General features: G+C 45.3%; 1 protein-coding gene across 1 annotated transcript in view; it reads left to right on the forward strand.

The window, feature by feature from the left end:
* Positions 1–25,493, forward strand: part of ITGA9 (integrin subunit alpha 9) — a 371,697-nt gene that overhangs the window by 23,214 nt on the left and 322,990 nt on the right. The window contains exons 4-5 of the mRNA XM_004033838.5: positions 6,119–6,242; positions 19,147–19,214. Of these exons, the coding sequence (XP_004033886.5) occupies positions 6,119–6,242; positions 19,147–19,214 (192 nt within the window). The remainder of the gene's footprint in view (positions 1–6,118; positions 6,243–19,146; positions 19,215–25,493) is intronic.

Here is a 25,493-nt window from a genome sequence, read left to right on the forward strand (position 1 = left end):
ATATTTCCTCTCTGCAAGGAAGGATAACCTCTCTGTGGCTGAGGGCTTGTTTCTAGAGGGGCAAGACAGAATTCTGTGTTACCACAGATCAGTATCACAAAGGAGTCATTTCTGGGGACAGTGAACAGCAATGAGGACCACAGGGAAGATTTAGCAAAGGGAGCCAAGAAGGCAGCACTGGAGCATTTGTGGATAATGGTGCCATGGATAGTCCTGTCTAATTAATTGCATGCAGGACTATTTTTTTAATGTTTTATGAAGTTATTGCATCATCCACTCAGTAAGCCACTGTATATGGGTGCTGGGCAAAGAGGAGCATCTGACACCATCTGCTTTCCTTGTGCCTTTTGTTTGTTTTTCTAATTGTGGTCAAACACATAACATAAAACTTACCACCTTAACCATTTTGAGTGTACAGTAGTGGTAAATGTATGGCACATTGTTGTACAACAAACCTTTAAACTTTATCTTGCAAAACTTACATCCATTGAACAACACTCTCCTTTTTCTCCTTCCCGTGGTTCCTGGCAACATTGTATTTCTATTAAGAGTTTGACTACTTTAGATCTTATGTGAGTGGAGTGTGGTGTTCGTCCTTTTGTGATGAACTTATTTCATTTAGCATAATGTCCTCAAGGTTCATCCATGTTGTAGCATGTGACCAGATCTCCTTCCTTTTTAAAGGCAGAATAATATTTCATTGTATGAATTCACCATGTTTTCTTTATTCATCTATTGATGGACATTTAGGTTGGTTCTATCTCCTGGCTGCCGCGATGAATGCTGCTATAAATGTGTACCAATATCTCTTTGAGATCTTGTTTTCAGTTCTTTTGGGTATACACCTGGAAGTGGGATTACTGGATCAAATGGTACTTCTATTTTTAATTTTTAAGAAACCTCCATACTATTTTCCCAAATGGCTGCAGCATTTTAAGTTCTCAACCAACAGTGCACAAGGGTTTCAATGGCTCCACGTCCTTGCCAACATTTATTGTTTTCCATTTTTTTTTAAATAGTGGCCCTCCTAATGGGTGTGAGATAATATTTTATTGTGATTTTGGTTTGCATTTCCCTGATGGTTAGTAACATTGAGCATTGTTTCATCATCTGCTTGTTGGTCATTTTATATCTTTTTTGGAGAAATGTTTAGGTCCTTTGCCCAATTTTAAATTGGATTGTTTGGTTTTTATTGTTGTTGAGTTATCCTCATGGCGTTTTGCACATGGACAGTCTTGCTAGGAAAGGCTTGTCCTAAGTCCCCTCTGCCCCTGCCCCACTCTGTCCTCAGCACTTCTCTTTCTTCTCCTGTATGGGCTCTGCCTCCTCCGTGAAGCCTGTTAAGGGTTTTCTGGAACAAGCTGAGCATCTTTTGTGTCATTAGGAACTCAACATCATCTTATTACTTATATTGTGTGTATAATTTATTTTGTGGCCATATGTCCCCTTTTGTGGAAGCCACTTGGGGATAGAGACCAAATCTTCTACCCACTTTCATTCTCAGCATCTGAAGGACATCTCTCTAAGGAATGGCATCTGAAAGTGTGTTTGAATAATACAGGGACTGAGGGTCAATGTTAAAACAATTAGAAACCAAATTAGTTGCCATCTTTTCTTGGTGGCTGATTCTAAGTGGCTGAAGGAAACACCAGGAAACATTCTGTAAAATGTTCCTTGGAAATGGCAGGCAAAAACAAGATACAGTGAGTGTCCCTATTTACATTTGGAGGTCTCATAGCCATTTGCTTTTTTCTTTAATGTTTCAACCCTACCTGTCAGAGCTTTCTAGGAGGCAAGTATGTACTTTTAAATTAAAAATGGGAAGGATATGTGTTGTTCAGGTGCATTTTGAGAACTTGAGAGGTGCCTGGGGGTGTAGGCAAGAGACCAGTATCCCCAAGGAGCACAATATTGGATTCCAAGTTTGGGTTTGAAGAGGGAGAGGTGGGCTAGCTCTTTTGAAAGTGGTGTATGGTGCTGATAGAAAACCTAAGAACAAATGGAGAATTTGAAAGCTGCAATGGGGCGTGAAATGTCTCAGTGACCAAAGTGTGGACCATGGACCCAGCAACCACCTCTGGCAAGGACCAGATTGTCAGGCTGGTCTGGCAGGTTGACCTTGGCTTAGTGCCTGCCCATCTCAGCTCCATGGACACTGTTGCACCTCCCAGGTTTTCCCCAGAAACAAATGATACTGGATGTAAAGATAGCATCAGGATTAGAGGCAAGCCCCTTCCCTTCTCACTCTCTCACCCTGAGCTTCCTGTGTGCAGATGACATTTTAAGAAATGAGCGGGGAGGGGAATCACTTCTTGAAATAACCACTGAACAAATTCTGTATAGGCATTGACTGCTGCTCAGACTTTGGAGGACAACTCAAAATGTTCAAGTCTAATGTCACCCCTTTTCATCAGACTTGCCAAGGCTCAGACAACAAATAACTTAAGCTTCTAGATGATTTTTGTGCAGAAGCAGTATTCTCTGGTTCTCTTTGTCATTTCCTTTCTAAATATCAGGGCTGTCCTTATCTGTTCAGTGCTTCCCATCTGTCCATTTTTTTTTTTCAAAGCCACAGGGTACATTTTTGCATTTACTTCTGTTGCTCTGTTTCCTGATTTTTTTTAAAGTGAACTTTTTATTGAGCTGTAACACACATGCAGAAAAAGGTATAAATCATCAATGTATACCTCAATAAATTTTCATTAGGTGAACGTCCTCAGAATAACATTTTCACACCTCAGCAGCCCCTTCCCAATGCCCCTCCTGGCCACTCCCTCCTCGGCTGGGGAGCTTCTTAGGGGAGTCTCATGGCATCTCAGCCTCTCTGTGATCCTGCTCCCCACCACACACCATTCTTAGCAGCCAGGCCCAGTTGTGGCCGTGCACTGTGGACCTGGATGCATGACAAAGGCTTTGGCCATCTCTATGGCAGGTGCGAATGTAGGAGGGTTGGCAGGGACTGATGTGCCTTTGTGGCCGAAGCACCCGGAAAGTGCCATTACCCACCTCTAGGAGGGATGTGTTGTTTCCATACAACAAAAAAGGCCTTTGAAATAAAGTGTTTATTTTCTTTCTCTTTTTCCTCTTTTGGGAGGAAAAGCAATCCTTATACCTTGAAATGTGTCAGATTCTAAGATTTGGAGTGGGACAAGGCCCTCCTTCCCCTTTCTTATGATTAATTGAAATCTGAGTTTGAGCAAGTCTTGCTGTTTTCAGAGAATGCTCTCCTTCTCCTGTTCTTCCCTCACAGCCGAACTCATTTGGAGAGATTGATGGAGTTACTAATGCTTTGGAGACAGTCCCTAGGAATTTTTTTAAAATGTAGTGGTCAGATTGACGTGTGTGTATATATAATGATAATCAAGGCTAAACACAGTCTTCTCTTTCTGTAATTTATATTCAGAGACCCTTTGCATTGTTTTCCTACATGAATCCTTCCTTTGACACTTTGATCTCTGACCTCCCAGAATGCTTTTAGTTTAGTATGAAATGCAATATTTGGATCTTCTAGGAATTTTCCAAGATCACCCCTTAAATAGTTTATGGCACTTAAAAAATGAGACAATACACCAGACATTAAGTACAGCAAAGCCTTCCTATAAGTGTCAGTGTGCAGCTGGCTATGAGACAGCACCATGATAAACATCCGCCTCTTTTCACAGCCCCTCCAACTCAGAAATACAATAAAACATGGTCAGCCCTTGAAGCCAAGGGCTTTGCTAAGTCCAAAAACTTAGCAAAACCAAAACATAACCGATTTACCCACAAATTAGATAACAATAAGTGATTCAAGTTTGCAAGCCATAAGAATTGAGTCAGAACTTTAAAAATCAATTATTTAGCAGTATGGAGTGATTATTTACTTAGTGATATATTTTTTATAGTTCTCTGCCTCATATCATTTCAGTCTATTTAGAAACCTGCTATTTTAGCACAAAACAGTATCAAGTAGAGGAGTGAATGTGGTTTGCAGCAGAAAAAATAACAATAGATTGTTTTCTGTAGTTTAATGTCATACGACAAGAGGCAGAATGTGGGCAAGCTCAGGTTTTGAGAGTCATTCTGAGTGTGTCCTCTTTTGCCATTGGGCAGAAAGGGGCCTTGTCCAGGGCCTTGGTGGCAGTGGCTTGAAGGATGAAGAGCAGAGAGCTTAGAAGGCTGTGATCTTATCATAGAATGATGTCAGGGAGAACCAGGCCCCGAGAGCCCCCTCACTCACTCGGTGACGTGGGGCATTCCATTCGACCCCAGAGTGGTTATTTCAGATGTCCTGGGACATGTGGTAGGGGGGCTGTAAAGAGGATAAAGTCACCAGGCCTGCCCCAGGGGGTGGGTTTTGATGGCCTCTCAGGTAGGAATGAGAAGTTTTAAGATGGAAAATGCTTCATAGTGAAACAAGGAAGAATTCCTGGATTCCAGTGCTGTTTGCAGCACTTACTAGCTCTGCCACTTAGGCAAAGCACTCTTTGATACATAGTGCTCTTGTACAGAAAATGGGAATTCTAAAGACACCTCTGCTCACCTTCCAGGGTTGCAGAAGAGGTCAGAGGTAGGCCATAAGAACGCTGAATGTTATCACTTACAAAAACAGTGCGTTTGAGGGAGGCAAACCAAGATGTTAAAAACTGATTATTTTCAAAAGCAATATTTTAAGAAAATGCATTCACTGGCTGGGGTGAAGTGAACTGATATCAGAAGTGAGTAGTGAATGCCCAGGAGAAGTGGAATGGGCTGGGCAGGGTAGAGTGTGTGCCTCTGAGTAAGCAGGTCGGCTCTTCATCAGCACAGCAGTGACATCTGGATGTGCAGAGACATGCAGGGGAACTGGGGCCACTGTCATGTCCAAGCAGAAGGCAGGGGCATGTTTAGTGTGGCAGAAGGACGATCCAGGCCTGCATCCTGGCTGCTGGCACTGCTCCAGTGTCTGTTAGCAGAGCTGCCCTGCCTCATGGCGTCTTGCGTAGCTTCGACCCTAGTGCTGAGAGGCTCCTCTGGAGAGCTGGCCAATGCATCTGTCCATCTTCTTCCCCAATATGCAGAGCTCTCATGCACCCCAAGACCCTTGGCCATGAACCTTCCTTCAGCTTTCTCCTCAGAGAGGCCTTCCTTGACCTGCCTGGCAAAACCAGCCACTCCCTGGCATGAGGGAACTTTCTGGTGAGATGGAGATGTTCTGTGTCTTGCTAGGGCCTTGGTGACATGAGTGTGTACATTTGTCAAAGCTCATTTGTGCATTTTGCTGTATGTAAGTTTCCATAAAAAAAACAACTCTCCACACACATTTACTTCTAGTTAATGAGATGCGTGCTGAAGTGTTTATGTGGGTAGAAACATGGTTGAGTATCAGCCATTCCTCCCTTCCCTGCTGTCTCCACATCGGTTCAGTCCCTTGGGCCTGTCAGCTCTGAAGCCACCCCCGTCGCCCATCTCCACTGCCCCTCCTGGTCCAGACCTGCATCATCTCTCATCTGGTGTTCGTTTGCACTTTTGCCCTCCTGCAGTCTCCACCAAGCAGCCAAATGGTCTTTCCAAACTGTCACTTGGATCATGCTTCTCAACTGTGTAAGACTCTCCACCGCTTCCCATTGCAGATCTGCTGAAGTCACAGCCATTCCCACGTCCCCCTGTGGTCCAACCTTGGCCGCCTCTTTGATCTTATCTCCTTCCCACCATGGTCACTCCAGACCGGCCTTTCTTTCTCTTGAGCCTCTGAGCCTTTCTCACGATGTATCCTTTGCATTCTGCTATCCTTTGAATCCTCCCAGAACCCTCTTCCCCTCATGCTTCAGGCCTTCCCGACCTCTGGTGGAAACTATCCTTCCCACTCCCAGATTCTCTATTCTATAAGCTTGTTTCTTTCCTTCCCAATGCTCAGGACTAGCTACAATTCTCATTTGTTGATATATTTATTTCCTGTCTCCTAGTAGGCTCCCAGGGGCTTGTTCCTGTTCATGCAGTTTTCTGAAGCCCAGAACGGTGCCTGTTATGAAGGTGTGGCTTTCTGGTCCCTCTGCTCCTCTCTTCTCCCACAGAAAGAAACATCTGGCACTGACAGGAGTCTGCTTTGTGATCTTTTGGGGCCAACTTTCCTGCTCTCAACTGCTCTCTATCCCTTTAGGCCTGTGCTCATCGCTGGAAGAACATCTACTATGAAGCCGACCACATACTACCCCATGGCTTCTGCTACATCATCCCCTCCAACCTCCAGGCCAAAGGCAGGACGCTGATCCCTTGCTATGAAGGTGAGCATGGATTGATTTTTCCTCATCCCCCTACCCACCTCATGCCCTAAGCCCACCTCCCCACCTCTATGCACTACCAGCTGAACGTTTCCCCAGCTTTCCACATGCTCATGATAGGGCAGCACTGTTTGCTCCCAGATGGTCTCTTGGTCCCCAAGGCCCTGCCCAGAGAAGAGGCAGGTACAGAGGGGGCAGCAGTCCCAGGCCTTTCCAACCCTCACCTGACTTGGCTGCAGAGCCCACGGTGCTTACCAAGCATTATGAAGTCTCAGGGACCGAAATTCACCAAGCCTCAGCCAAGTGACCTAACAACTGCCTTGGTTTTCTGGTAATGCCAGGTGCTGTGTTGCCTTGGGAAACTTACCTTCTCTCTCTGGACCTCAGTTTCCTTGTCCGAATATTCAGTGGTTGGCCCAGATGATCTCTACAGCCCCAGGCAGCTCCAAGTCAGTCATTAGGCTCCCACACAGCTTCTGGCTGCACTGTGGACAGATGTCCTGAGGCTGGGGGGAGAGGAGACCCAGGATTCATAAAGCAACAGCTGGACAGAAACCTGACACTTTGAACTCTCAGCATTTCATGACATTTGAGGTCTGACTTTCCTTCCCATGTGGTCCTGCAGCCCAGGCAGATGCTGGAGAATTGGGCGCATCCTGAATGTGGTTTTAAGAGCTCCTCGCCAAGGGGCACTTGGAAGGAAAATGTATCCTCTCAGACTTAGAACCTTTAAATGCCTGGGCATCGAGGACAGTCACTAATAGTGATTGAGTCAGTCACTATTTAGCCCAGTCGAATCTGAGCTTTAAGCGTTCAGAAAACACGGTTATTTTCTTCAGTTTGATAGCTCGTAGTTTCAAGTTTTCTCAGCCTAATTTTGGGTAAGCTGGAACCTGCTCCTTCTGTAAGTGCTGGACTATTTATTTCTTAATTCCCCTCCTACTTTATTTGGACAGAAGTCTCACTGGCTTATGTCCACATTGCCTTTGGGCCTCCCTGGGTTTTCCTAGGTTTCAACTTTTGTGGACACTAAAAACGATTCATGAGAAACACTATATGGACACTGGGACCCTTCTGGGTACTGAGGTGACACAGGTAGGGTGCTCTGGGAAACGTCCCCCACAGAAGAGCCAGCAAGATCTCTGCAGGAGGCACAAACCCTCTCCCCTATAGAGTGAGCCTTCCTTTGGTTTTTCTTTCTCCTCTGTATCAGCATTTGATCAGCTCTGGCTGGGCCATGTAGGGAAATGAAACTCTGGCCCTGTTTATATCTGTATTGTCCCAAACAGAAGAAGAACAAACTTCATCTTAAAAATAGAGGATGATATAATCAATCAAGAGTGGAGGGATTGTTGGTTTCAGAAACGCAAAGCATGTGTCAAGCCTGGGTTTCCACTGTCCCAGTTTACTCCTCCTTTTTCCTAAGGAAGAAAAAGGAAAAGCCTCTGGAACAATCGGTGGGGCAGCTCTTCAGGCTGGGAAGGAGCGAGGGGCTCAGCAGGGTGATGGAGGCAGTGATTGTTGAACCATACTAGTTATGCATAGGACCAGTACTTTGGTTTTCCCAGAAGATGACATGTTGTGACAGGGACACATGGTGGTCCCTGATGATTCCTCTATGTATACCACAAGCACAAGGACAGCCCTCCGAAGAGGGAGGTGGAGTTCAATGTCCATGTGTACGCAGGTCCACGAGGCTCATAATTCTGCATTACTTTCTATTAAGTAGCTGTGGATCATCAGTAGGCCAGTGCTGATCTGAGGTCTTTACACATTCTCTCATCTAATCTTCCCAGAAGCTGTGAAAAATGTTTGTTTCTTTTTTTTCTTGGGTCTGATTACAGGTATTTTATTTTGGAAATTGTTCTAGAAGACACCAGTGAGGCAGGGGGAAGTAAGAATGGGAAGGGAAGGCAGCGCATGGAAGATGTACTCCTCAGCACGTTACCTGGGCGAGTGGGTGCAGTCTCTGGGGTGGATGCTGGGGCCAGTGTGGAGCACACACCTAGAGTCCTCCTGCCTGAGGGCTGAGGGGAAGGGGCTTCCTCCACCTGGCATCCTGTCCTGCCATGTGTGTGGGCTGGGAAAGCCTCCAGGACAGAGGTGCTGGCAGGTGGCAGTCAGGCCACATCACAGGAACGGTGGTAGGAGCTGGGGGGAGACAGATGGGATGCCCAAAGGCCAGCTTCTGTGTTGTCAGAAGCTTACTCCTGTGACAGGAGTAAGCGGAGACTCAGAGTGTATGTGAATTGCCCCAGGTCACTCAAACAATAAATGGTGGAGCAGGATTTTGAAGCTGGCCTCTGTCTGACTCAGCAAACCATTTTGTGTCCTGGTAATTAATGGTAATTTCTGTTAGTTTGTTTTTTGGGGTTTCTAATTTAAATGAGAAGTAAAAGCCAGTCAACAACCCTCACAAAGCAAGAAAGGGTGACTGAACTATCCCAAAAATACAATGGACTTAATGATGGTTAAATGGAACTGGTGAAGAAATTAGCAAAATGATTATGCCCCTGCCCAATCTTCCTTCCCATGGGCGCACACACACTTTTATATGCTAACCCATTCATTGGCCCAGAGTGGGAAATAAGGGATGGATGGGTCTGGCATGTGGAGTATTGGGGTGTAAGAGCAGCCCCTTAGAAAAATGGGGGACTAAATTGAAATTTTCTGTAGTTCTTGGCCCTGTAAGAGGAGAGGGGTAGAAGATGCTGAGTATTTTTCTAGAAGACTGGACTGGACGGGTGGGGCTGGGAGGATGCCGGCCGTAGTGAGAGGGCTCTTGTCTGTGCTCTGTTGGCTTTAGGCATCTCCACCTCCCGGTTTTGTGGTTTAAACTAGACCTACTTTGGCTTTTAAGGCCACCATTATTTCCTCAATGTGGAGAAACTCAGTAATGCAAGTTCTGTGTTCCAGGTTAGGGGTCACATTATGGTTAAAGACAATGGGAAGATTTTAGAGTTTGACAGGACCTTTCAGATACCACCTAGAACAGCCTCCTGTCTTTCTTGAGGTCCAGAGAGGTGATGGCCTGAGTTTTTCTTTCTAATCTGTTATTCACATGCCACACAATGGAGAGGCAGAGTAGCTTGGTGGCCAGTGCACAGATTCTGGACACAGACTGCTGGAGTTCAAGTCCCGGCTCTGCTACTTCCTTTTATTAACAGTGTAATCTCAGATGGGTTATTTAAGTTCTCTGTGCCTAACCAACCTCAAGGGTCTATGAAGAGGACTGAGTTAATGCTTCTAAGTCCTTAGAACAGTGTCTGGCATATACTTGCTAATATATGCTAAGCATATATATACTAATATGCCATGTACAACATACTGTATTCTGAGCAAGTGTTTGTTAATCATCATAGGGTGACTGACTTGTGTACCGGGAATAGAATCCACTTAATCTTAAGTACTTGTTAGTTGCCAGATAGACAAAACCCAAGTGACACAGTTCCAGCTATCAAGAAGCTCCCCATCTACAGGGGAAAACAGAGAGGGGACAGGGTGTTTTAAAAGTGGGAGGGCCGTGTGGAGAGAGAATTTCCTGCCAGTGTGTACTGCTGGAGCCTGTCCCCAAGGGCTTGAGCTGCATCCAAGTGCAAGGTGGCATTATTTCATTTTACAATTGGAAAAACTGAAACCCACTTAAAGTCTGCAGGCTGTTGAGACTATGGAAGAGAGGGATGGTGGAAATTCAAGACTGGTCATGGTGGTGTGCACAGGGCAAGGGAGGAGGGGGACGGTTGCCTCTAAACCCACTTCTTGTGGGATGGTGGAAAGACCGTGGGAGGGGCTGTGGGTTGAGGACGGCTCTGCTGCACTTCTGCCTCTTTAGCCTCAGGCTTGTCACTTGGCCTCTCAGTGGGAGTCGACGCTGTGATGCCTCCACTGCATTTACCGCTTTGGGTTATGGTGAGGAGCTCCTGAGAAAACTCAGGTGAAAGTGCTCAGCAAGGCCACCCATTGTTCTATAACTGTGGCCTCATGGTAAGTCTCCATATGGGCCAGCTGTGCTCCTTTATAACATTGGAAGGTCGGTTTGGTTGCAGAGACTCTAAATATGTGGGGATCTTTCCAAAATGTCTCAAGCTTTTGAATTCTTAAAAAATTGGTCTCTGGTTTGGCACTAGGACATGGCTTCTCAGGTGCTTCCTGTTTCTGGTTGGATGGGAAAAGCTACCAGAATATCCTGTTGGAACCAGGAAAAACAGAGGAAATGGGAAATAAAAATGAATTTAGGACATAAACTCATGGAGCATATCCTTCAGTCAGTTTAGTTTGTGTTTGTCTGATGTGAGAACATCATTACCTACCATATGTTCTTTGGTTTTATCAGAATGTGTGAGAAAACGAGAGCTTTGGTGGGATGATGTATAGGGAAAACTACTTGTAAATTAAAGGGCAAGCACTATAAAACATTAATTACTATTAACCAAGCTATGATATTTTAGGACTCCGAAATGTTAAGTCAGTGCATGTGATAAAATCAAGTACAGAGATTTCTTTCATCCTTTGCCCTTGAGACCACTGAGGCAAGAAGCCGGAACTTAGCAGGAGTGAGACTGCAAACAAGTTGTCTTTTTATTGTGACAGAAAAACCTCATGAGTGTGGAATAGTTTGGGAGCAGCATGGCAAATTAACAAAGCCTGTTCAAGATTAAACTCTGAGAAAGAAATGCAAGAGGTAATTATGATGCCATGGTATGTTAGACCTAAATTGTGGAATCTGGCTTTACTACTCACTTATTGCTATGATTAAACCTATATGCTCCTACTTTCTGACTTAGTGACCTTAGGCAAGCTCCATGAGCCTGGTGCCCTCATCTGTAAAATGGGGAGATTAAGATCTACTTAAGAGGTATGTGAGGTATCAAGTGCCTACCACAGTGCTCAGTCGAGAGTGAATGCTGCTCATTGCCTTCAATTAGAAAATGTAAATTTTCTAATTAATTTTCAAGCAACATAATAGTATTCTTAAATATTCTCAGAAGGTGTCTAACATAACCTGTTTTAGTGACTAGATAATGAAGGGTAGAAAGCTGGATATTCCTAAAATGATTTTAAGAGCCCTTGACAAGTTATAATTTCTCAAATACTGTTGAAGATCATATTGGCACAATTTGGTTGGTAAGTGTTCCTTCCCTCTTTTTGTAGATGACCTAAAGCTTTAACTCATGCCATGTTTAAATGTTCTTAAATTTGGGATTGTTGAAGTCTGAATTTTACTGTGCTTTAAAATTGTGATGGAAAAACTTCCTATGGATTCCAAAGATTTCTGTACCACTCTATTATCAGGGAATGACTGGCTTTTATTCCTAGTGTGTGTTTGCATTTCCTAGGACAGTGATCATTTCCAGGGAACGAAATAGATTACCCATTCAAAGGTGAAGATTTTTTTCCCCTTTAATGTTAAAAGTGGTCTCCACAGGGGATAAAAATCAATGAAGGTCCATTTACAAATGAAAAGGAATTGGGGTTTTGTTGTATTTTTGTTTTGTTTTTGTTTTGGAGAGAACCATAAAAGGCTAAGTTGATCCATTTAAAAATTCAAGAACAAGCCTCATAAATTTTTATTAAATAAAGACCTCTACATTTACATAGGATTTTATGGTTTCCAAGGAGCTTTAATAAACATTATCTTATTTAAATAAATACAGCCAATTAAAGAAAAGAGGATGCAGTTGTACATTATGGCCAGTTAAACAGAGAGGGATTCTGAGGGGGAGGAAGGGAGGGTGGCCCCAGAGGACAGCCATGGCTGTAAGGAGGAGGCCAGAGGTCTCCAGCAGGGGCTCTCTGGGGCTTTCCAGGTTTCCTTGGAGCCAAGAATTTTAATCTTGGGCAAACCTGTCTCCTATACTTCAAACGTGTTTCCATGTATTACGTAGAATTATAGACTACCTAAACTGCATCTTTTGTTTCTCTCAGAAAAATTCACAGATTCAGATTCACCTAATATTTATTGAGCACCTACCTGGTGCCAGGGGTTGTGCTAGGTACCTAACATTTTTGATCTTACTGAGTAATCACATCATTCTCAGATAAGTATTCTTATCCTTGTTATACAGATGAGAAAACTGAGGCCCAGGGAGCTTGATGAAGGTCACAGGCTTATTAGTCAGAGGAGGGGTTGACGGCTTTTAAGTGTGTAGTAGGTTTCTTTGTAGCTACCTGTTCTGTTGGGATCCTGGTTTTCTTGGTGATTACTGGGTGCTGTGGCCTATTACAGAGAAAAAAAAGTCATATTTTTTTTCAATGGCATAATTTTATGAATTTTTGGGACACTACACTATAGACTTGTTAAGCTATGTTTCAGTTTTGCAATTATAGATACACTCTGTAGACAAGTCCCAGTAGGTACAGAGGGCAGACGTGGGTCCTCAGACTGATAAAATGTAGCCAGGAGACCAATCTGCTCTAGTCTGGAGTGGCTGCTTACTGGGAACATTTGGTTTCAGTATCTGCACAGCAGTTTGTCTGTCCATGCTTTGGTGCCAGTTATTTCATGAGTCTTTTTATTTTTATTTTTTGGTTATATAGATCAGAGGTTTCTGTGTTGCCCAGGCTGGCCTCGAACGTCTAGCCTTGCCTTCTTATGCGCCAGGACAACACTCAGGCTCAGGCCTGAGCCACTGCAGCTCCCTATTTCATGAGTCTTTTAGCTTTGGTCCCAAAATTGAATTCTGCTTAGTTCTGAGCTGGGGTTCTCACTGAAATGTGACTGTCCCATGTTCAGGGTCACTTTTTTTTTCTGAGAGTAGAGCATGACACAATGCATACTAAGTTGAATGTCTATATATACATTATTATGTGCCTGTATTATTACTTGCTGCTGAAGTAGGGAGTTGGCAAAATGGGTTGCTAAGTTCTAGGTAAAGGGAACGCTTTAAAGATTACAAAACTCCTTTTTTGGTAATATTAAAAAATTATTGGTGAGGCGTGGTGGCTCATACCTGTAATCCCAGCACTTTGGGAGGCTGAGGCTGGCAGATCACCTGAAGTCAGGAGTTCGAGATCAGCCTGGCCAACATGGTGAAACCCTGCCTCTACTAAAAAATACAAAAATTACCTGGGCATGGTGGGGTGCATCTGTAATCCCAGCTACTTGGGAGGGTGAGGCACGAGAATCACTGGAACCTGGGAGGCGGCGGTTGTGGTGAGCCAGGATTATACCACTGCACTCCAGTCTGGGTGACAGAATGAGACTCTGTCTCAAAAAAAAAAAAAAAAAATTATTGTAAAAAATAACATAAAAATTACCATTTTAACCATTTTTAAGTGTACAGTTCTGTAGCATTATGTACATTCACACTGCCATGCCATTATCACCACCATGCATCCCCAGAACTTTTGCATCATCCCAAACTAAAGCTCTGTACCCATTAAACATGAATTCCTCATTCCCTGCTTCCCCTAGTCCCTGGCAACTGCCATTCTACTTTGTCTCTGAATTTGGATACTCTAGACACCTCATGTAAGTTGAATCATACAGTATGTGCCCTTTTGTGACTGGCTTGTTTCACTTAGCATGATGTCCTCAAGGTGTATCCATATTGTAGCATCTGTCAGAATTTTCTTCCTTTTTAAAGGAAGGAATATTTAATAATATTCCATTGTATGTGTGTGCCCCACATTTATCTATTCATCTGTTTATAAAACATTTTGTTTGGATGATAAGAATGTTTTCACTGGAAATGTGCTTTGTGAAGCATAAGGGAGTGGCAGAAGCAGATCAGAAGTTGGGAGCCTTGCTCTTGGGTCCTGATGCTGAGGCTAATCAGCAGTGTAGCTTTAAACAAACCACTTGCTCTTTCTGAGCAAAAATATTCCACTTGTAAATAAATGGACAGAGTTAGAGTTATTAGGCATTCCCTAAAGATCTTTTCCCCTTTTAAAATCTTTCTCTCATTTAATTCTAAGTTTCTGGCTTTATGCACTTTGTGTTTCATGCACACCATAGCTTAGTCATCAGTTATTTTCATAAAATGTTCTCGCTTCCTCTTTAACCTAGCTGTTTAATTTATTTACATTTTTCCCCATTTATATGGTGGTTCCTTGTAAGCTGAGGGTAGTTTTATTCTCTCTTCATTTTTCTGTATAATTGCCCTTTTTTTTACTAGAGCTGTGTCTGCCCAAATGCATTGTTTCCTGTATTGTACAATTATCAGTTATTTAGATTTGCCACTCTGTTAGAAACAAAATGCTTGTTCCTCAGTGCCACAATGAAATAGCACTTGAACATAAACTTAATTTTCTCAGCAAGGCAATTTTTACTTCTATTGAAGCGTGCGACTTGTGGATGGAGTAATGATGAGAGCACACCTGGAGAGGGGAGGGGCAGGGGTTCTTATTCCTGATGCAAGTAGCCCCTACTGCTGTGTCGTTCCCTTATTTCCTGGGGTTCAACCGCATAGTCTGAGCTAATTCCAATTGGCTATTTTAAAGAGAGCAGGAGTACGATCCTGAGTGGCGGGGTGAGTAGTTTGGTGGGAAGGGTGGTTACAGAACAGGTGACTCAGGATGATTTGGGTCAGAGCAAGTGACCAGGGGTGACTCAAGATGGAGCAGGTAACCAGGGTGACTTAGGTTAAAGCAGGTGACCAGGGGAACAGATCTGAACTACTGATTAGAACTGGCGGGAAAGTTGTTTACTGAAACTAGAGGCAAGGGGGCCAAAGAGAACCAGGAAGTTAAACTTTAAAATGGAAAATCAAAGAATAAGAGAGCTGAACATACTGACATACTGATTCTTTGAAGAGAAACTTGGAATTCGCTATAACAACTCCTTGGTGAAATTCAGAATAAAGACTGGCAAGCTATTTTTCCCCCAGTATTTTATTTCAGAGCTAAGCTAAGGAACTACAGAAAAATAATTGTAAAATTGATGTGTTAAAAAGCTTTGAAAGACAAAACTTTCTCAAATGGGTAATATGAAGGGAGATTATTAGGAAGAATATATGTTACGCTGTATGTGAATCTTGATCTTTCTGTGGAATGGTTTTATCCTGGTCTTTTGGAAAGGGTACAGGAAGTGACCCCACCCGATTGGTGGTCTGCTTGAATTACATTCATTAATGTAGGCTCCATGCATTGAATTGCGGATTGTGAACATTTGGAAACCAGTATTTTTTTCCTCTCTGAATTGCCTTCTGTTTAGACAGGGCTTAATAAAACCAGCAGCTAAACCAAGGAAAATACTCCCATTTTTAGAATGGAGGAGCCATACGACTTAATGAATTAAAGCATGTAATGCAGGCCAAGTAATTCAAACCCACCCATGGCAGGAAGAGTTCCACAACCTGGTTCCAGCTCCTCTAAGTGACTTCTAAGTCTCCTTGTTCAACCCTATCTTTTGGGTCTCAGATTTGGCTTCCCCCATTTTTTTTTTTTTTTTGAGACCGAATCTGGCTCTGTTGCCCAGGCTGGAGTGCAGCGGCATGATCGTGGCTCCCTGCAACCTCTGCCTCCCAGACTCAAGCCATCCTCCCACCTCAGCCTCCTGAGTAGCTGGGACTACAGGTGTGCACCACCACATCCAGCTAATTTTTGTATTTTTGTAGAGATGGGGGTCTCACTTTGTTCCCCAGGCTGATTTTCAACTCCTGGACTCAAGTGATCTGCCTGCCTCGGCCTCCCAAAGTTCTGGGATTACAGGTGTCAGCCGCCGTGCTGGCCAGCTTCCCCAAATGTAAGGGTTAGGTTTGTTACAGTGCCTGTGAGCTGCTGTCAGGCAAAGCCTGCTTTTCCCCTGCTTCTTTGAGGTGGATAAATGTTTTGTTCAGTAGTGGAGAGGGCACTAGCTATTGTAGTCCTCTCTGCAGGGCCATGTCCCTGGGGGCATTTGGAGACCAAGTAGACATGCCCAGGAGCAGCCAACTGCTGGGCCCCACGGCCTTTGTGTTTGTGCAGGAAAAGTTCTTCCTGGGAACACAGGAGACTGGAGGTCACCCCCACCCCTTCCCAGGTCCCTCCACCCTGCACTTCCTGGACTTGTCAATGGAGGGAGGGTGTGTGACCCAGGCTTGTTGGGGATGTTGTTTGTGGGGCAGCCCCTTGCCTCTCTTTGTGCCTACCTCACTTCCCATAGCTTTGTGATATAGGCTGTCCTGCCATCTCAGGTCTAGACAAGCAAAATCAAGTTGTATTTTTAAGTTTTTTAGATATGAGTATGGTAGAATAACCCTATGTACGTACTCTTTGGGGAAGAAAGGCTTGTACATGAACATTTAGAAGATGGATTAGGGAGAAACCTAAACCTGCCCTCTTGACATATATATGAAGGAATCAGGTTAAAATAATAGTAGTGCCCTTAACTCACAGAAATAGCATTCAAAGGAGTGAAAACAATGGAAAGCATGCTTGTGGCCTAGGCTGTGGAAGGTGTGGAATGTGAAACTGTCTAATCCAATAACACCCACTAACTTTCCTAGACTAGAGTTGCCAGGCCCCACAACTGCCCCCAAAGTGTGTGTGGCAGGGGTCGGGTAGGTGGTAGAAGAGTTAGAACTGGATTCTACTCTACCTTGAAGGGATTAATGACAGTCACAGAAGTTTCTGGGAGGCTGGGACATGGCCTGCTCTCTGATCTAGATTTGATTATAGGAGCCAGTCAGGGGCCTCCATTGTTTGATTCCTTGCCCTAGAGCATCCTGAGAAGGCAGGTTAGACTTTGGGTTTCAGAAACACGAAAGTCAGTGATGGTACCGACTTCCATGTGTGTCCCAGGCCCTCAGACCTCTGGTGGGGCAGTCCCAGCTTGGGAAGGCGGAGGCTGGCCTGAAAACAGTGCTTCATGCTGCCTGAAACAGGGGTGCCTTTAAGGGCTTCCCCTTGCTGGCCTTCAGCCTGGGCCAGAAGTGGGGTATTCTTAGCTCCCAGTGAGGCTGTCACCACCTCAGAAACCCGAGGTCCTGCTCCCAACATAGACCACACCAAGTAGAGTTTGGGGAGGAGGTTGAGAAAGGCACTGAAGTTCTCAAATCTCCCATTTTTTGGAGGCCTTGTCATAAAGAGACCTTGAGACTGCTTTAAAAGATGAAAGAGTCCCACACAATTCCTATTCATGTCAGAAATTTATGAGGCTGAACTGGTGGTGTGTCTTGCACTATAGTTTCATTCAGCTCATGGGGTCTGAATTTCCTTTTTATGTTTCATTTTTTCAAGAGTTACAATTGGGTGTTTAGTCTCTAGAGTCAGTGGGATGGATATGCTTTTTGCCAGACTTTTCACATTTAATATGTAACTGTTTGTTTAGGTTGAGACATTTTGATCCTTTTTGCCATTGTGCTATTTGATGCAGGATTTATTATTAATTTGTATTATTTCTTGCTATTATGAAATTTGATGCAGGATTTGTTCATTGCTTTGCACTAGTCTCACTCCCAGCCCTGGTGCAAGATTCTGCAGGGAACAAACAAGTTCCTTTTGTCACTGGACTGCTTTCTGGCAGGTCTAGCAGTTGTCCTTATAATAACTGGACAAGGCGGGAGAACTGATTTTATCCTGCATGGAAGAGGAGTAACTCAATTGACATTCTTTGTCATTTAGCAGTCAGTTAATGGCCACTTACTGGAAAATGTTACTAGGCTCTGTGGTGAGTGTTGTTAGAAACTGAATTACTCTGTATATTTCCCCAGGGCCCTTTTTCCCCTTGCGTGGAGTAGACACTCAGAACTGCAGGAAGTGGCACTGTGTTGCAATCATAGTTTCATTGTTCCTTTGTATTTTGCATTTCAAAAATAATGATATTGCTTTTAATGGTACCAGAGACTTGCCAGGAGCCCCGGGGGTGGTACAGGGTCACTGGGGTAGCCCCAGCCTGAGGGTGCCCAGGAGTGGTCTGTGGAAGGTCTCCAGCATTGTCAGCCTCACATGTGATTAGTTTGAGTCACTGTGAACATCTCTCCACCTCCTTGACTTTACCCATGAAATGATTTCCAACATCCACTCACTTTGCTGGGTATTTTTAGTCACTCACTTTGCAGAACCTTTGATGGTCTGCAGAAGTGAAGGAATGGGTTTCTAAGTCCAAGCTGAGGTAGAATCCTGGCATTGCTGTTTACTAGAGCTGTGTGACCTTAGACAATTCACTTAACCTCTCTGAGCCTCAATATTCTTACCTGTTAACAAGTGGGGATATGGGTTCCCAGGGATGAGGGACCAGTGAAATGATATGCCTGGAGACAGCTAACACAATGCCTGGAATATGCTAAGCACTTGTCAAAAGTTTCCTACCCCTCTTCCTTGCCAGCTTAAAATTATAACTGCAGCAGCAGAACGCCCCCATTTGTTGGGTAGCAGTGTTGTGAGCTGAGGGGATGGAGGAGAAAAGCTTATCTGTTAGTTTTCTTTCCACCTGGAGAGATCTTCCCCCTTTCCTTCCACACAGCAATAGTGTAACCGAATGCCAGAGCAGTCCCTTCTTCTTGCGGTCCTCTGTGGATGGCTTGTTTCTTTTTGGATGGTAGGAGGCATCCAAAGCCTCTTTTAGGGAAGGTTGGTCTTCTTCCAGGAGACTCCACACTGGGATGGCCACATCATTCCATTTCTGGGTCACGTTTTCAGCTCCTTGGGCCTGCAAGGGATCTCTGTCCCTTCTGGAGTAAATGAAATAATTGTCACTAGCCTCCCACTTAATGACTGTGGCTACTGCTCCTCTTTCTCGCACACAAGGGGAGGAAGTCTGCTGGGGCACTGGGCAGCCTCCCTTCCCGATGGCACCAGAGCCTGGATTTTTGAGGTCTGGTGGATTCCTGAGACTTTCCTTCCTCACCCCAGTCTGGACGGCATCCCTGGGCCCAGCCTGCCGCGGCACTCGCGGGAAGTGGCTGGCTGGCTCTGCTGGCTCCACGCACAGCTGGCATACACTGACATGGCTGTGGTTTGCTTCTCTCTCCTTCCTTCCCCCTAGAGTATAAGAAGAAGTACGGAGAGGAACACGGCTCCTGCCAGGCTGGAATAGCGGGCTTCTTCACCGAGGTGGGTGTCTGCTGTCTGGGCATTTCTGTTCTCTTGTGGGTGTTCATTTCCTTGCTTATGTGATTTTGGCAACCCTTAGAGGTGGGACTTCTGGAGTCCCAGATACTTGAGCCTCGAGGGAGCAGATTCTGGTCCTCACACCAGAGGAGGCTATTTCAACCTGCCAGGAGGGCACCAGCTGGCCAGAGACCACTGGGCAGAGGAGGTGGGGTGGCTCATCTCGAGGCTACCCCTATTTGATGATTTCTGTAGGAGTCCGCTTGACTCTGAGACCTGGGGAAGGAGTCGATTTGGGGATGTGTGAGTGAGATGACATTCAGTCAGGTTGTGCCCCATCATTGGCAGCTGTGCAGATACATGAAGCGTGTGAGCATCCCCTCCTAGCAGCCTTCTCTCCTTAGTGGAGAGACTTGTTTGTTTTTCGAGATGGAGTCTTGCTCTGTCACTCAAGCTGGAGTGCAGTGGCGTGATCTCGGCTCACTGCAATCTCCGCCTCCTGGGTTCAAGCAATTCTCTTGCCTTAGCCTCCCGGTTATAGGCGCCCACCGCCACACCTGTGTTTTTAGTAGAGACGCGGTTTCGCCATGTTGGCCAGGCTGGTCTCGAACACCTGACCTCAGGTGATCTGCCAGTCTCGGCTTCCCAAAGTGCTGGGATTACAGGCTGAGCCACCACACCCGGCCTGAGAGACTTGGTTTTACACACAACTCTAACCATTCCCTTTCCCAGATTCTGAAGGACAGGACACCTGCATGCTTATGTGCCCGTGCGGTAGTAGCATGACTTTTGGCTGGTAGTACATTTTTAGGGACTGTTTTCTTGTGTCATTCTTACTTACTGTAAGTTTGCCCTTCATATCAGTTCCTCCTCTCTCAAACACTTTCATGACTGACTGCCTGCTGGCACTGTCCATCCATGTGGTTGCTCAGGCCAAAAAAAGAGTACTTTTTACTTCTAATTCATCTGCAGTCCTGTTGTTTTAGCCTCCAAAACACATCCCAAATATGACAGCTTTTATTACCATTACAATCGCCTCCATTATCACCATCATGCTTCTGGAAAGGCCACCACCATCACCTGGAGGTACACTGGCCCTGATTGGTCTTCTTCCGTCTATTATGCTTTTTTAAAAATTGTGGTAAAAGACGCATAATATAAAAGTCACCACTTTAAAGTGTAATTCAGTGGCATTAGTGCATTCACAGTGTTGTGCACCCATCACCATGGGCTAGGTTAGAACACTTTATCACCCAGCCTGCATCCATTCTGACCTGTGAAGTGTGCTTTCTGCATACTAGCCCCAGGGTCCTTCAAATGAAACCCATCCTTCTGACTCTGAGGCTTCCCAGTCCATGGAGGATTACAATGTAAAGCTCCTTATCCTGGCCCCTGGACTTGGCTCCCTGAGGCCACCTCTCTCTTTTCCTCACTCCAGGAGAGCAGAGAGCTGGGGAAGGGCATGGGACATGGTGGGTGGAGGGAGGATGAAGGGTGCTCTCTGGCTTCCAAAGTGAGGGCCCCTCCTGAGTCAGGAGCAAGACTGCCTACCTTCCTTTCAGAAACTGCTGTTTAAATCCAAAGAGAACATAGACAGTTGGCAATATAGTGTCTGATCCAGAAAGCAAGAAAGAAAAGGCAGAAAGTCTGAAGTTTTATTTTCACTCTCAAACCAACAAATAGGAGATGCTACCCTCCAACCCCCATTCCGCACCCTCAGTGATTCTTACCTCGCTGGAGAATCATTTTTATGACAGTCGACAGAGTTCTATGCCCTGGGAATGGCACCGCCAATCATCCTAACCATTGAGGCCGAATTTAAAGATTGTTCTCTCACCTCACTCTCCTACTTCTAAGCCACCTTGCAAGTCCCACCACCTCCTATGCCCTCAAAACCTCTAACAATGACATCCATTGCTCTCCACATCCTCTGCCACCCTACAAATCTAAGCCATAGTTGTCTTGCTTCCAACCCACTGTGGAATCCTTCTGCCATCGCAATTGCTTCCACCCTTGCCTCTGGACAGACTGGTCCCCATGTAGCAGCCAGAACCACCTTTTACAAACAAGAAAAATATCATGGTGCTCCCTTGCTCAGGACTTTCTGGTGTCTTCTCATCCTACTTAGAATGAAATGCACATGCCTTCCCTTGGCCTCCCAGCCTTCATACCTTTCCAGGCTCATCTCCTACCTCACCCACTACATGGTATTTTCAGCTGCTGCTAGGACGTGCCGGACTCCCACTGGTGGCATTGCACTGGAGATCCATTCACGTGGCTCCTTGTACACAAGTGTTTCTTTAGAAGAGACGCTAATGGAGGAGCTGCTGGGTCCAAAGGCACTCAGACTTGAATTTTGATACATGTTGGCAAATTGCACTTCAGACATGTTTACCAGTTGACACTCCCCTGCATTGCGTCTGTCTCTATCTTCTCTCACTCAGACTTTAAATTTTTGTTATGAAAAAACATCTCGTTTTAATGTCACTTTCCCTGATTATTAATGTCGTTTAATATCCTTTTAAAATATTGACCATTTGTATTTGTTTTCCTGGAAGTTGCCTGTTTATGTTCTCAGTACATTATTCTGTTTTGTTGTTGTTGTTGTTTTCCTGGTTTTTAGGAACTTGTTACATATTTTCAACAGTAATCTCTTACCTGATCTATGTGTTGCAAATTTTTTCCATCAGCCTTTTTCTTATGTTTTAAGTTTGCCTGTGGTGTCTTTATCATCCTGGCAATAAACATGCACATTTGGCCAAATCTATCAGTCTTTTTTTTTCCCCCTAGATTCTAAACTTATCTCTTAAGAAGGTTATTCCTTATGTGTACTGCAAGTTGGCATGAGCAGCTGGGCAGGAGAGTGCCCGGGATCTACAACACATGTCTGGGCTGAACAAACTCCGATATTTTATACTTATATTTTCAATATACTTGTATTTTTAATAGCACTTTCATAGGTTGTTTTTAAAAAAGATTTCGATCTTTAATCTTTCTGGAATTTGTGTTGTATACATTGTGTGATAGAAACTAACTACATTGTTTTTCTAAATATATAGTTGGTTGTTCTGATACTGGTTTGTTAAACAACTTTTCCTCTCCCCATTGAAATGCCATCCTGCCATGTGGCGACTTCACTCTCTTCTTCCATCTCAGTAAACATTTAGATTGTGTGACAACTATGGCTGTTTTTCCTCCAACAGGCCTGTCTAGTGTTGTATGACTTGAGTCAATAGGCAGTGGGAACCACTGTAAGTTCACAAGCAGGTGACACACTGGCAGATGGCAGTGTTGAAAGAAAGGCTGTTTGAGCTGGGTTTGCCCAGAACTTTGGGAGTGGAAGGGCCTGAAGGGAGGCCTGGTAGGAGGCCGTGATGTGGTAGGAGGCCATGAAGCAACAGGACAGTGTAGAGGGAGGCTTAAGGAATACAAATGATTGGGGGAGGCAGAGAATATGAAGGAAGTGTCAAGGGGCTGGGTGGCCAGGGAGCTGTGGGGTAGAGGAAGGAGGGTTTGAGCCAGGCTTCTGGAGAATGGTGGTGCCTCTGGTGAAAAGGGGTTGCCTGAGAAAGAACCCATTGGGAGATATAAACTGCCAAGCCTGCTTTCAGACACATGGAGTGTGAGATGTTTTTAGAGGACGTTTGGACTTAGGGACTGGAGTCCTGCCTGGGGCAGAAACCTAGATTTGGCCCTTGCTCATGACTCTCTTAGGGGATGAGTGTGCTTAGTGTAGGGCATGGGGGAGACACCTCCCTTTAGATGGGAGGAGAAGCTAGATTGATTGGAGACATCAGAACTCAACGGAGATGTTGACAGAGAGCCGAGGAGAAAGTGTTCCCAGGAGGGAAGTGTCATTATGTTTGCCGCAGCAGCTGGCAAGTCAGGCAATGGGCTGAGTGGAGGCAGGGAGTGGTAGGAGGAACTGGTGGGGCAGGAGTGTGGAGGGGAAGTCCAGGTAGCTGTGCAAGCTCAGGGTGACCAGAAGAACAGAAGACCTGCTGAAATCCAGGCTCTGGGATTTAGAACCTGAGGGAAACATGGGGTGTCAGCATGTGCTGGCTGTGCTCATGGTACAGCAAAGTGGGGACATGGTGGGTGTACAGAGTGGCCGGGGAGGGTGGGCGGTGGTGATTGGGAAGGCAGCCCCTCTGGGCGCCACTCTGTCCTCTGACCCCGGCCTGCTGTCTCCTGGCTACTTTGGACTTTGGCCTCCGCTTCAGTTCCCAGGCTTTTGGCCTCCTTAAACAGGAGGTCTTTGAACTCACTGCCTGCCTTGTTTCTGGAAGTTCAGCTGTTTGTGGCTGAGCAGGAAATGTGGTTGAAGGGTCCAGGCCAGTGCGGCTCCCCTCCTCTGCCCTCTTGCTGACCTTGCCACTTGGGCTTGCCTTTTCTGTGAGCTGTTGTCCCCTCCCAAGCTGGACATGGATCTGTGGCCTTCTGGTCATAGCTATGTTGCCCCAAAATATTTTGGCCTAAGGTGCCTGCTTGACCTACAGGTCAGTGACCGTGAGCTTAACAAAGCCTTCTGAGCTATGGATACCACCTGAATTTTAGCCTGTCATTGAGGATTAGAGAGAATTTCCTGGGAGGTTTATTTATTTTTGTAGATGAGGCTAACAGAGGTGGTAGATACTGCTTAGCAGCAAGAGAGGATTTGGACCAGCTGGGCTGGCGTTCACGCCTGCTGTAGAAGCCTAGAGACACTTGGGTGGGAGTTTGTTCAGCACGGACTTCTATTGTAGATCCCGGGCACTCTCCTGCCCAGCTGCTCATGCCAACTTGCAGTACACAGAGGAAATATATGGCTTCTCCCAGGCCCACCTACATACCCCGGTCCCTCTAGGGGTTCTGCTAATAAGTGCATCTTGGGAAAAAGCTGCATTGCTTATTGATGGGATTCCACAAATGTGATTTAGGTAGTGGTGGCCTTTGCTTAGAGAAGCTTTCGTTTGTGTGTGTGACATTGACACTGGCTGTTCCTGCATGGTGGGGAGCTAAGTATTGGTCACTTTTTCCTAGCACTTGTGAACAGCACCAGAAAGGTCACAAGCATCATCCATAGTGAACAGAAAAAACAACTATGAGGGATTTCCAGGAAGGCACTGTCCCTCCCTTCAGCCTCAGCCCTGAGGGTCGCAGGCTTGGCCCTGTTTTATGTAGTATGGGCTGAAGGGAGAGGGGTGTGAGCACTGGGGGCGGGGTGGCGTGGTGCGGTAAAAACAAGAGCTGTTGGTTTTAAAGGTTTTTGAAGACAGGAATTACTTTATCTTACCCTGTTTGTAATGTTTGAGAAGGGATGCAGTGGTATGGTAGGCATACATTTTTCAGCTTTTATCCTGGGTTAGTCTAAATCATCAGAAAGCAACATATCCCATCCCTGCCCCCAATGTCCCGAAGAGCCTTTGCAGGCCTGTGCTGATGCTCAAAACTTTGGCCTGTGCAAAGCTGCAGGTGGAGAAAACTCTGCACTGAGGATACATCTGGGGCTGAGGAGGTTGCTCATTAGGTTCTTCAGTGCCCTTTGTATTATATTTGGACACTGATTACAAATTCCTTTCCAAGCTCAAGGTCAGGAGAAAAAGTCTCTCTCCTCTGATGAACTTATTTGTGTTTTTTGTACTCTTTCTAGAACTAGCCTGGTCTCTTATGCAGGACAGATGAGTGTAAAAAGAATGAGTGGATGGATGCTCTGCTGTGTTTCCCAGTGGAGCGTCCTGACTGCAGAAAGCTATCTATTTTTGTAAAACAGCGAGATACCCCTGGGAACATCTGGCTTATCATCAGCAGCTTCCTTCAAGGGGGGTAGGATCTCAAAACTTTAAAATGAAGTGCTCATCAACAGTCATTTCTTGTCTACACCCTCCTGAATTATCAAAAAGCAAGCCTTTCCGGCGTGAATCTAGTGGCTTTTCTTCCATCTGTGTTCCTGCCCTACCCTTTGTTAAGGCTTTTCCCCAAATTAACCATAACACGTATTGTTTAAGGCATTGCCCTCTTGCCTGCAGGCTCTATCCTCCTCTCTCTATTTTTTTTCTTTAGGTACTTCTGGCTTTTGCAGACACTCACTCCCTGAGAATTCAGTGGTGACTTTATGAATTGTCCTCAGAAATTCTAAATCTCTGCGACAGGATCTAGCCTCCAAAGACTTGTCAGAGCCAGCAGCTTCTGCCAGTGCATGGGCTCGTCTCTGCAGAGGGAGATCAACCTGAAAAGATCTGTTTCTGAAATATATGTGGGTGACCAAGGGACGGGGTGCAGGGGAATTCTGAAGGCTCAGGG

Source organism: Gorilla gorilla, chromosome 2, assembly GCF_029281585.2.
Source record: "Gorilla gorilla gorilla isolate KB3781 chromosome 2, NHGRI_mGorGor1-v2.1_pri, whole genome shotgun sequence".
Taxonomy (NCBI): Eukaryota; Metazoa; Chordata; class Mammalia; order Primates; family Hominidae; genus Gorilla; species Gorilla gorilla.